Source organism: Lithobates pipiens, unplaced genomic scaffold (genome assembly GCF_037356315.1).
Source record: "Lithobates pipiens isolate NorthernLeopardFrog02 unplaced genomic scaffold, aLitPip1_a1.2 Scaffold_13, whole genome shotgun sequence".
Taxonomy (NCBI): domain Eukaryota; kingdom Metazoa; phylum Chordata; class Amphibia; order Anura; family Ranidae; genus Lithobates; species Lithobates pipiens.
Genome location: NW_027507718.1, coordinates 274286732 through 274299722, shown reverse-complemented (window position 1 = coordinate 274299722; position 12991 = coordinate 274286732). Strand labels below are relative to the sequence as shown.

The 12991-nt window shown below is 46.5% G+C and overlaps 1 protein-coding gene across 2 annotated transcripts in view; it reads left to right on the top strand.

Moving 5' to 3' along the window:
- UBE2D3 (ubiquitin conjugating enzyme E2 D3) overlaps nt 1–12991 on the top strand; it is a 103534-nt gene that overhangs the window by 57908 nt on the left and 32635 nt on the right. For both annotated transcript variants that reach the window (XM_077476646.1, XM_077476645.1), the window contains exon 3: nt 7197–7228. In XM_077476646.1, the coding sequence (XP_077332772.1) occupies nt 7197–7228 (32 nt within the window). The remainder of the gene's footprint in view (nt 1–7196; nt 7229–12991) is intronic.

Below are 12991 nucleotides of genomic sequence, written 5' to 3'. Positions count from 1 at the left end.
CTTTGGGGCAACCCTAACCTCTCACATTTTAGGACAGTTCCGAATCTGCAGGTCTGGGTGCGATTCGGTGTAAAAACACTGGGGGATATCATGGCATTGGGTAACTTGCTGACATTTAACCAGCTGACTATCTCCCATGCGTTGCCCGGTTGGATGTATTTCAGATATGCACAACTGCGCCATGCAGCTAGGGCTCAGTTCCCTGAACACCCGGTTCTACGGGTCAACCCGCTGGAGGAGTTGTTTATGGGGGAAGGCCCAAAAAAACCTGTATCAGATGTGTACCGAATTATATTCCCAATAGACTCTCCCAAATTACACTCACTCTGGGGCAAATGGAAGGCTGATATCTCAACACTAGAGAGGGAGGACTGGGGGGGAATGCTTGGAAAGGGGTCCCCCAATTGGTTATATCCGCGGGTGACAAGCTTATCCAAACAAAATTTCTGCACAGGGTATATCGCACCCCTGTGCGTCTGACAAGAATCTACCCTGACAGGGAGCCTCACGTCCCAGATGTAGGGCGGAGCTTGAGTCTTACATTCACATGCTCTGGGAATGCTGCAGGTTGACTGGATATTGGTCTGAGATATTTGACCACTTAAATACCCGACTGGGATTGGAGGTTCCCAGGACTCCTGAGCTGGCACTGTTGGGCATCCACGCAGATGAACAAAAACCCTACCACACAAAGTTGCTGATCTCATACATTCTTTTTTACGCCAAAAAAGAGATTATATATAAATGGTTCTCGTCTACCCCTCCCAGTGTGGCCTTGTGGGGAAAAAAGTGTAAATATTTTGCCACTATATAAATTAACGTACCTTAACCGAGGTTGTCCGTGGAAATTCGATAAGGTCTGGCTCCCATGGACCTCTGCTTATACACTTTTGTTTGGCTATAGGTGTCCTCCCTCCTTCCCTTCCTGGGGTGACCTCTCCCCTCTCCTTTCCCTCCCCTCCCCCATCTGTTATCCTTGCCCCCCCCCCCCCCCTTCTAGCTCAGCGGGGGCTCTAGTTTCTGAGCATCTGAACGACCTGTGTAGTGACCCTTACACTTGATTCTGCAATTTGAACTTTGACAAACTGAGTGTACTGATGTATGTAACTATGTATTGCACCTTGCTATACTCTGCTTGTGATGTGGTTTGACCCTCTGTTTCTTGTTTTATCTTGTACACATATAATTGACAATAAAGCACTCCTGTTTAAAAACAAAAGTATATTAAAAGATCGTTTAGATATCATTATTTTATTTATGGTTAAATACAACATTTAAAATCCCTCTACCACCATCCCTATACAAAGATGCAACCTATTCCCCAATAAAAACCATATCTCTATAAAATGTTAGAAATAAACCACCCTCACAAAGGAGGGGAGGAATACATGATACAGTGGATGATTACCATTACCTCTCCTAATATTTGACACCTCCAGTCTAACACCTATATAAACCCCCACAATCCACCTATAATGCAAGCAGAATCTACAATTTCAGAGGGCAGAAGCATAGTTCCAAACCATGGATATCAATCAACGCTATTGCCTTCCAAAATGACCCGGGAAACAGTAATATAAAGTCAGTCGTCCGTCAGATCTCCAGCTGGAAAAGACAGTTCCTTCTATAGGAGAACGGGCATAAAATGCTATATAGAATGTTCTTTTTCTCTTGATAGTCCTCTGTTGTAAGATGAGACTTCTTGTATGTATTACCAACATAAAATTTCTTTTAGTGCAATCGGACTGAATGAAATTAAAAAACAGGCACTGCATGGTTATACTGACTCATCACGATTTTTGCCATAGTAGGGACAATGACTGCTGCTCTCATCCTGGTAACCACATGCCAAGGTTCCCACAACTTGTAGGTATATCCTCCCTGTAATATTCAAACAGACAAATTATTCTTGGTTATTTACTGGATGTTGACCTTGCAGATTTTCCCAGTCCAAAAAGAGGGATTTATATTGCCCATCTGTGTCACATGGCATTAGATCCTTGATCAACAAGTTGTCAGTCTGCATAAATTATATAAATGCTTACCACAAATCCACTGCCAGCTGAAGTGCCTTTATTTAGTATTTCAACAAATGTCTCTCGGGTCATTTAATGCTGTTCAACCCAGCAAACTCATATATTGCACATTGTTCTTTCGCAAGGTCTTATATTTGGTCTTGATAGGGGGGAGGTGAATTGAAGACCTCCGGGGTTAGTCCAACCTAAAAGCTTACATGTTTCATTAAGTGTCAGAACTTCGTCAGAGCTTTGAGGCCATCCCTTACGTGCAGGTTTCACTCAAAAACTTCTTTAAAACACCATCCTGTCAGTCTGGAATATAAAGATTCAGGCTTTTTTTTCCAATACACTTGGCTCCCACAAGTCAGAGCCTAAATTGGTTATCCAGCAAAAGGGAAAATACTTTCTACCTGTATCCTGGAAAGTGTTAACGGATACCAGCCTTCTAGGCTGGAGAGCAGCCCTGGAAGATTCTATCCAGGGGTGATGGTCCAGGTTAGAGGACCTTGCCTATTAACATTTTGGAAGATTCGGGCAGTACGTCTAGCCCTATAATCTGGGATGGTCAGACTACAGGACTGTCCTGTCAGGTTTCAGTCTGACAAGGCCACGGCGGTGGCTTACATCAATCACCAGGGGGGCACGAGAAGTTGTTGTGCAGCCCAAAGAGGTGAATTATGTTCTAGCTTGGGCAGAACACGACCTTCCTTGCCTATCGACAATTTTCATTTCAGGAATAGAATTGGCATGCGGACTAGAGTCACAATTATTTGCAGGAGAATGGTGTCTTCACCCTGACCGCTTCCTAGCGATATGTCAGATATGGAGTATTCTGGACATGGACCTATTCGCATCCAGATTCAACAACAAAGTCGACAACTTTGTGTCGAACAAGGGGTCCGCTAGCAGGTGGAACAGACGCATTAGTCTTCCCATGGGATCAGTTCTCACTGATCTATGCATTTCCTCCAGTTCTGCTACTTCTGTGCCTTCTCTGCAGGATTAAGCAGGAACTAAAGGAGGTGATTCTGGTGGCCCCAGTGGGTCCCAGAATATCTTGATTTACAGAGATCATAAAGATGGCAGTAGGAGTCCTTTGGACTCTGCCACTATAGCCAGACCTTCTCGCACAAGGTCTGGTATTTCATCCTACCTTACACAAAAAAATGTAACAGGTTTGACTGTTGAATCCCACTTTATAAAAGATCATGGGTGATCTCCTTCGGTAGTGTCTACTTTGATTAATGCCAGGAATCCGGCTTCCAGAATCACTATAGAGTCTGGAAGGCATATGTTTCTTGGTGTTGATCCAGGAGTTGGCACCCAAGGAGGTATGTCATAGGCAGGATCCCTGATTTCCTGCATATGGGATCTGAAATGAAGCTGGCCTTGACTTCTATCAAAAGCCAGATCCCGGCCTTGTCAGTGTTTTTTTCAATGGCCTCTTGCATCCCAGTCTTGGTGCGTAGCTTATTCAGGGGGTAACACGGATTAATCCCCCTATCAAGGCACCTCTAAATCCTTGGGATTTAAAATTGGTCTTATCGGCTTTGCTGAATCAGCCGTTTGAGCCTTTACGAGAAATACCCTTGGTTCTGTTTGACAAGAGATCTTTCTGGTTGCCATTTCTTCTGCTAGAAGAGTATCGGAACTAGCGGCTCTGTCTTGTAAAGAGCCATATTTGATCATACATGAGGATGAGGTGGTTTTATGTCCTCATCCTGAATTCCTACCAAAAGTGGTTTTGTTTGTACTGCCAGAAAGTCCAACGACTCTATTTGGGAATGATGTGTATGGAAAGTGTTTTGTGCACATTTTAACTTCATAATGTCTGCTGTTGCTACTGGATCCTCATGGTTGTAGCTGTGAAACTGGATTATAAATGGATAGAGGATAAGGGCACCTCATTACACAGCCATCATGATTTGCACTACAGTTGCAGATGGGTAAGAGTGTGTGGTGGGATTTTTTTATTTATTTTTTTGGCTGTCTCTCGCAGCTATTTGCACAGTGAGTGCATTCAGAAGTGTAAATGCACACTAAAAAATAAGGAGCTATCTTGTCATTTAAACATCCTGTTGTGTGCCATGCACATTTCTGGATACATTTTCATTAACCCCTATTGTGATAGAAGGTAAAAACAAGCCTATACCCAGTATCTGTATTGTACAGGCTGAATATTCATGGACTCTTGGTTATACGCCGGTACCTTAAGGTGTTTGGGCTCTAGAAAGCTTTTGAGGACTGGTCCCCTGGGAATTTGTTATAACCTTACCCCACTCCAACTGCTTTAACACAGTGATCACTAATCCCAGGGCTCAAGTACTATGTTCCTTAAGCTCTGCTTCTCTACCGGAATCTGATCTTGATATGCCTACCCTAGAGTAGCATTAAAAGGACCTGTATGCCATGTTAGAGGAGGCTAGAGATTTCTCACCTCCAGGCACCTAAGCAGCTGATGTTTTCACGCAATATGCTTGCCAATGTTGATATGCTCACTTTTGCAGTGCGCCAAAGCCTATGCTTGGTCACACTTGAATCACGCCAGTTTCCCTCTGTATACAAAGAGACCGGCTTAATTTAAAAAGACCTTACCCATTTATTAAAATAGAATGGGCCATTTATGATGACTGGGTCAGTCCAAAGATTTTCAACTTGTCAAATCATTACTGAGCTAAATTGGAAAATTGTCAGAGGTCTTTTTGGTATTAGACCTTTCTCCATTTTAAACAAACCTCACTGTACCATTTGAAGATTCCCCTTAATTCAAAAAGTCTACAGATGGGAAGTTTTGGGAAGCTCTTAACCTTTTTGCTGCCAGAGCGGACTTTTCATTTTTTGCACAAGTTTAAAAAATCATTTGTCTTAAAGATGTAAAACCCTCAAACATATATTGTGAAAGAACCTAGAAAGGTGGTAATTCCGGAAAAGGTATAGGAAATGCAAAATTTGTGAAGAAAAAAAACTAAAGAATTAGGGCAAACAAATGCAATATATGACCCACATTTTGGTAAAATTAAGACTAGATTGCTCCAAGTAAATACCCAACATGCCAAACATCTAAATTTGTGTGCGCATGTGAATTCGCAGCAAACTTTAGTACAGGCATACCCCGGGGAGGAGGAAGAATTGGTCCGCACAAAAAGCTAAAGGAAAGGGTGGAATCCTATGCCATCCTCCTGCGCAAGAGGAAACGTAACTAAAAAGTTGGTTGAAGGAGGCGGCGACTAGGTCCTCAAATTGGAGAGAGTTAAAGGCGTCTGCCTTATTGCTCGTATTTTTCACACAAGATCTTCAGTCTCGCCATGTTCAGGTGTTGACAGACAAGGTCACGGCTATGGCTTATCTAAACAAGCAGGGCAAGGAGCAGGTCCTTTAAAAGCGCTGGTAACAAATCCTTCTGTTGGCAGAAAAGCACTTGCTATCCCTGTGAGCAATCCACCTGAAGGGGACCATGAACAGAGTGGCAGATTTCCTAAGCAGGTACCCTTTTCAGGAAGCAGTGTGGTCTCTGAATCCGAAGGTCTTGAACAATTTCCAGTAGGTGGGGAGAGCCAGAGGCAGACCTATTTACCGCAAAGGAGAATGCACAGGGTCCTCAGTTCTCATCCCTAAACAATCTCGGCGGATCACTAGGGACAGATGCACTGGCACATCCATGGTGATTTCTCCTTTGCTACACTTTTCCCCCATTCCAGTTAATCCCACTGGTACTAAAGAAAATATAATGGAGAGGGCTACCAGTCATCTTAATTCGTCTTGGCCGAAAAGGGCCAGGTTCTCAACCGTTCTGGGATTGGGGACCAAGCCTTGTTGGCATCTCCCACTCAGGCAAGATCTGTTAAGCCAAGAGGCCCAGTGAATCACCCAGAAGTGGCCAGGCTTTCTCTTTCTGACCTGGAAGTGAGGTCCCGGTTGTTGCTTTCTGAGTCACAGCAAGAAGAGGGCAATCCTCTATCTGCTCTTCTCTTTCCCGCAGGCATCAGCATCTGCAACCTTGATATCTTAACCCCCCCTTTTCGCACCTGACTGTCAGTAGTATGCCTGTCAGTTTCGCACATCCGGTGGCTGTAGCCGCTGAATTGTTTAAAACCCCCATCTGTTGGGGTACAACATACATACCCGGCATCAAAAGGGTTAAAGGCTCTCTTCGCACTTTTTAATCCTTGGGTCCTTAATCTTGTTTTATTTACTTTTTGACACACAGAAAATCCCTTTAGATCTCTCCTGCACAATGGCCACCTTAGTTGCTATCATGTCTGACGAGTCCAAGTTAGCTGCTCTCTGTTAAGGGACCATTGTTCATAATCTAGCCCAAGACCATACTTTCTAATGTAGGATCCATCTCACTGAAGACTCATTTTCTGCACACTTTGTGCCTTGCTCCAAAGTGCTTTAAGTGCCATTTCACCCACGGCTTCACAGCTGGGCGTGCACTGCACATGCTCAAGCTGCGCTGCTCGTTGTGAATGGCCAGATAATCTGAGACCGGTTGAAGATTCCCAGAATATTGCAGAAGAGGTGAATTTCCTTCTGGCGGCAGGGTAGGAAGTGGGGGCTGTGTATGCCCCAAGCCCCCCCCCCCCCCCCCCCAGATGTGGCATGTCAGGGGGTCAGCAGTACTTAAAGTGGAAGCTCTTTCCCCAAAAAGTTCACCCCCCCCCCCCCCCCCCCCCACACACACGCGTGTACCAAAATACCATCAATGTACCTTTGTTACAGAAAAATAAATGCTTTATTTGATTTTTAGAACAAGCCTTACCTTATCCCTTGGTGTGTTGACTAGAAATGTTCATGACTTCCTGGTATGTAGACTCGGGACATGAAAACCAGCAAGACAAAGGAAGCAGTTCACCAGCTGACCTTATTGGCGCGTGCACACCCTTCACCCATCAACTGTTTGCACAGAATCCCTCCCAGGTGTGCATTTGCCTGGCTTGTCAGTGTAGGTTACAAGAGCTACTTTGTTAGCGCAGCATCCCCAGTACCCCTCCAGATGGCCCAGGTCAATGAATGTTCAGCCTGTGTCCTGTAAGTTCAATATGAGGCATTTTACAGGGGGGAATAAAAAGGTCTTGTGGGCTTTATGCACTCATGTTAACTAGTGGTTGCCATATTAGTGTGTTTTTTTTTTGTGTGTTTTTTAATGTGCTTTTTTCTCTCTCTCTCTCTCCTTAGTGTTTCACTGGCAAGCAACAATTATGGGACCCGTGAGTATTAAATGTTTGAGCAATTAAATGACCATATTCTAAAATTCTTGAATTCTATGAATATGTCCTAAGCTTGGCTAGTGAGTTAACTTAGTTTTTTTTTTTTTTTTTTTTATCTTGTGACTGTGCAGTCAGTCTGCTATACTTGTGTAGTAATTGTTCTATGCACAAGATAATAAAGCTGCACATGCAAAAGTTTGTACGTCATTACAGACATTGAATAGAAATGTAAAATGTTGACCAAGTTCTGTAATTCAAAATTTAAGTAAAAAAGTTTCTTGTCCTTAAGTGAGATAAGAATTCAGGAATTTTCGTTCCACTGCCTCCTGCAGGAGGTTGTTACACTGGCAAGCAAAGTTGAAGCCAGCCCCTGTATATACCTGTCTCTGCAATCATGCCTCAGTTTTTTCCTGGTGTCCTACCAGATTGGATTTCTTTTCCTCAGCGCTGCTGAAGTTTGTTTTTGCTAGTCTAGCATGGAATGTGACCTTTTGTAGCACTTTGCAGCCAACTCACACAATACAAAGTCTGTAGAGTAAATTTAGTCTCCAGAGCTGTGGCAGTCTTTGGTGTGACCCATCCTCTGAAGACTCGATGGGTATGTCGGGAGCTAATGGGTTTGTACCCATGTGTGCGCTTTTCAAATTTCCTACCACCGCTGGCTTTGCCGTGCAAGGGTTTAAGGCTATAGGAGCAGACTTTTGACTTGGGCAGCACTCTGTACTCTTTGCTGCCATTCGCCTTAGAGGAAACACAACACCACTTCTGCTCTGGAAGTACCACGTGGATCATTCAGTCTTGTTTTATTGTTTGCCCACATTGACATGGTCACTCCTCTCCTTGTCATAATGTTGGGTGGGGGGTGATTTGGTGCATGTTAGACCCTGAATATGGGTGTAACATTTACAAAAGGTGGCCTTCCCCTCCTTTTTAACTCACGCCTTTTTAGAGGACTCCTTCCCACTCGCCTTTTTTATACTGAGAATTTAAACAGCATGTTTCTGCACTCCTGCCATCCTTTACAGAGACACCGGCCATGGGGACATGGTCAGCGCCTGAGTTTTAACAAACCTGCATAACCACATCCACTTTGTACTCTAATTGTGAATATCCCAATGGGTATCCCCTCACTTTGCAATGGCAGATCACAGGTGCAAGGGATCTGGGACAAAGACCAAATGTGCGTTCTTAGACAGCCTACAGGAAACTAGTTTAACCACTTGCTTACTGGGCACTTAAACCCCCCTCCTGCCCAGACCAATTTTCAGCTTTCAGCGCTGATGCACTTTGAATGACAATTGCGCAGGCATACAACACTGTACCCAAATAAAATTTTTATCATTTTTTTTCCCCACAAATAGAGCTTTCTTTTGGTGGTATTTAGTTACAGCTCTGAGTTTTATTTTTTGCTAAACAAACAAAAAAAAAGATGCAAAAAAAAAAATAATAAATCATGTTTTAATAGTTTGTTATAACATTTTGCAAACTGGTCATTTTTCTCCTTCATTGAAGTGCGCTGATTAGGCGGCACTGGTGGGCGGCACCTTTGAGGCAGATTGTGGGCACTGCTGGGTGGCACTTTTATTAAGTGGGGCACTGCAGGGGGCAGGTGGGCACTGTCAGGGGGCAGGTGGTCGCTAGCAGGGCTGGCTGTGATCGGGACTGATGTCCCGATCACGGCCGCCGGTGATCTGCTTTTTTTTTTTTTTTTTCTCCTCGCGCTGTCAGCGCGAGGAGGAATAATAGCCGATTACCGGCTCCGTTATATCACATGATCAGCTGTCATTGGCTGACAGCTGATCACGTGATAAGGGGTCGGGATCGACCCCTTGCACGGATCGGTGATCAGGCGAGTCTCATGGACTCGCCGATCACAGAGCGCGCCGCGCACGCCCCTCAGGGGGCGCGCAGGGCACTCGTACACGGGACGACGTCAATAGAGGGGAAAGTATGGACGACTCTGATTTTGAAGCCGAAGCTGCAGAGAATTTATCAGTTTCATGCCAAATGCCCCATACTGTGAAAACACACCTGTACATTAGTCTTGGCAGCACTCAAACGATACAAGTCCCTATGGGCACTGGCACAGGCCACTGTTCATAGACCCTGGGTTAGAGGCATACTCTTCAGGTGATAGGACACAATGCCAAAGCTTTAAATGACGTGCTCTATAGGTGCTTTCACTATAACCCTACCTCACTCCATGAGTCCTACTTTTGGAACATAATTTTTTTTTTTCTTCTTCTCTACAGTTCATTAACGGATACAGTAGCTCTTCTTGACCTTAGGGTTATATTGCCCCTTTAGGAGAGGACATGGCAGAAAGTGTTAAATGGCAACACTTGCACATGGGGCGGTCCTACTGGCTATAACCCCTCACACTGCATCTAACAGCTTTAGTTTTTTTTTTTTCTGCCTAGTGTAGAAGGACCTGGCTCCCGATGGGACCTTTTGGTCCTGGGAATTTTTCTTTTTTATGCATTTTTGATTCCTTTGAGCTACAATCAACAGCCGGGCTGGATAATATAGATCCTTGTACTCTCCCCAGCCTGGCCATTGAGCGTGAGCAGGCCCTAGCTACGCGCTGGGTCGGTCACGACATGCTCCGTCTAATCCAGGGGAGGCCGGTGAGCTATATGCTCTGGGACACACATGATTGGGCTACTGCTGTCTGTGTCAGTGTGCCGTGGCTGGCAGTCATCCCGTACTGCTCAGGTAATGGGTCTGTTTTGGAATGAATCTAGCATTCCCTGCAGGAGGGTTAAGTATGGTTCCGCCTGTCTCGGCAGGATGGAGGACCTGAGCGTTCCCTGGGAGGTCGATTAGGGGGTCTCACTCTCCCTTTCTTCTCTTCCTGTCCCTTCCCTCCTCCCCATGCTATGGGTCACTGTTTGACTGCGCACATAGGGGTGTGGTGCATGTACCCGGGAGGGGGCTCTGGGTCCTGGCAGGGGCTGTGTTGGGGGTCCGTTTGTACTCTTCCCTGTTTCTGGGCCACAGTGGGGTGTTTGTGCCCTCGGTCTGTGGCAGCTAGGAGGGTGGACTTTGTGTGACTTGCCTTAAATCCCTAAGAGGTGAGTGTGGGTCAGCATGGCATCAGAAGCTGGTGCTTCTTCCCCAAACATCCCTGTTTTTGCAACTGGTTCCTCAAGGCTCTCAACAGCTTTGTGAAAGTACAAAGGTTCAGGATGGAATAATTTCACTCAGTGGTCGCTGCACTCGATCAGGGGGATTTTCTGGCATCCCTGCACATCAAGGACATATACTTGCATGTCCCCATATGCATCAAGCATCAGAAGTTTCTACGATTTGCGGTCGGACGAGAGCTAACAATTTGTAGCTCTCCCTTTTTGGCCTGGCGTCGGTACCAAGGGTCTTCACCAAGGTGCTAGCCCCAATTTTGGCTTTGCGCCGCCCATAGCGTCAGCGGTAAAACGCTGCTACTTCTAGCAGTGTTTTACTGTCAGATTTGCAGTGCATTTCAGCTGCTCGCGGGGCACGTTTACCCCCGCTAGCGGCCGAGAGGGTTAAAATTGCCGCAATAGCAGTGTTTTGCCGGCGGTATTCCAGCGCTGCCCCATTGATTTCAATGGGGAGGAGCGGTAACGCACCACTACATAGAAGCTGCTGGCAGGACTTTTCCTGGCGTCCTGCCAGCGCACTGCTCCAATGTGAAAGCTCTCGGGCTTTCAAACTGGAGACAATGGTGCATCAGTTTGAGGACGGATCGCAGGCAATATTTCTAACGCTATAGCGCCTGCAAAACGCCCTCGGTGTGAAAGGGGTCTAAGGCAGCGAGGAATCACAATCGTTGCCTGGGCGACCCGAGGGCTGCTGCCGCATCAGAATTAAGGGAGGATGTAGCAATCGCCATGCTAACTCTTCAGGCGTTTGGGTACTGAACCTACAGAAGTCAGTGTTGGTGCCGACTCAATGCCTGGAGTACCTGGGCCTGCTTTTGGACTTGGAGGCGAGTCTTTCTTCGGACAAGCTGCAGTGAAGTTATTGGTTTCCTGCAGGTGGTCGTCGCTGCGTTTTTGCATGGGTCTCATGGAAGCCACTTTCGAGGCAGTGCTGTATGCTCGATTCCACACTTGAGCCTTGCAAAAGGAGATTCATGTCAAAATGGGACAAATCTCCTCCATTATCCCTGGATTATCAAATCCAAGTAAGCCAGCTAGTCAAGGACTCCCTGCTCTGGTGGCTGAGGTTGCCGGCTTTTCGAGCTGGGAAGTCGTTCCTTCAGTTCATTAAACGGTGATACAAAGGAAGCCAGCCTGACCGGTTGGGGGGGGGGTAGTTTTGGGCATACAGTCAGCCCAGGTTTGGTGGACCCAGGAAGAATTTCAGGCAATCAGGTGGTGCCTCTCTGCATGGTCAGAGGCTGCAGGGGTGTCTATTCAGGATCCAGTCGGTCACCGTCACAGTGGTGGCGTATGTCAACAAACAAGGAGCTCAGCTGCAGCACTAAAGGTCACTTGCATACTGCGGTGGGCAGAGCCGCGCATGCCGGCTCTGTCGGCCGTGTACATGCCGGGTGGAGAAAACTGGCAAGCGGACTACCCAAGTCGTCAGATGCTGGGCCAAGGGGAATGGTCGCTACATCCGGATGTATTTCGGCTTCTTTGCCTAAGGTCGGACACGCCAGATGTGTATCTCCTGACTTTCGGAAGGTGAATCTCCTGGCTTTCTGCTGCGTCCGCCAAGGGATCCGTTGACCTGGCTACAAACCGTAGCCAGGTCAACGAATCCCTTGGCGGACGCAGCAGATTCGTTGGTGGCTCCATGGGGCATTATCGAATGATTCTGCTCTTCTCCCACTCAAACTTCTACAAAGTCTGCTTCGCAGAGTGTAGGCCAAGGGGGATTCCGGTAATCCTGATTGCCCCAGATTGGCCTCGGCGTCTGTGGTACGCCGACATAGTATGTTCCTTGGTGACTGCTGATGCGAGAGAACCTTCTGTCACAAGATCCAATACTTCATCCTGCTTGACCGTCACTGGCTTTAACGGCATGGCTGTTGAAAGCCAGGTGCTAAGGGACCAAGGTCTGTTGGATTCAGTGATGTCCACTTTGAGGTCACAGAAGTCGTCTTCTCTGAAGATTTATCATTGTACGTGGAAGGCCTGCATCTCCATGTGAGAACCCCAACATCGCAACCTTGTGTGAAAGTAATGCAACAGTGCATTAACAAAACAGTACTGCGTTTTTATCGAAAACCAAAAAAACTCAATTGCAACTACATGGCCGCCTGCAAAACTATGCGGCCAAAACAGGCATCAGCCGATGCGCCAATGTCTACCTTGTAGAACTTGATAAACGTATGGACAGACTATTAGGTCGCCGCCTTACACACCCGATTGACCGACGGTTGGTGTTGGAAGGCCCAAGATGTTCAGATTGCCCTTGTAGAGTGGGCCGTGACCGGAAAGGGGGGCACCTGCCCCTTCAAGGAGTAGGCTTGTACTACAATCTGTCTGATCCACCTGGAAATGGTGGCCGACAAGATCGCCATACCCTTCTTTGGACCAGCCACTGAAACAGCGAGTCTGACTTCTGTAAGGGAGCCCTGACAGACAAATACACCTTTAGAGCCCTAACAATGTCTAAGAGCGTGAAGGGCCACCTCTTTGGGGTGCTTCGGCTTAGGACACAACGATGGTAATACAATGTCCTCGTTGATGTGAAAGGCCGAAACTACCTTCAGTAGAAAGGACGGTTGCGGACACAACACCACCTTATCCTGTGGATGACCGGATAAGG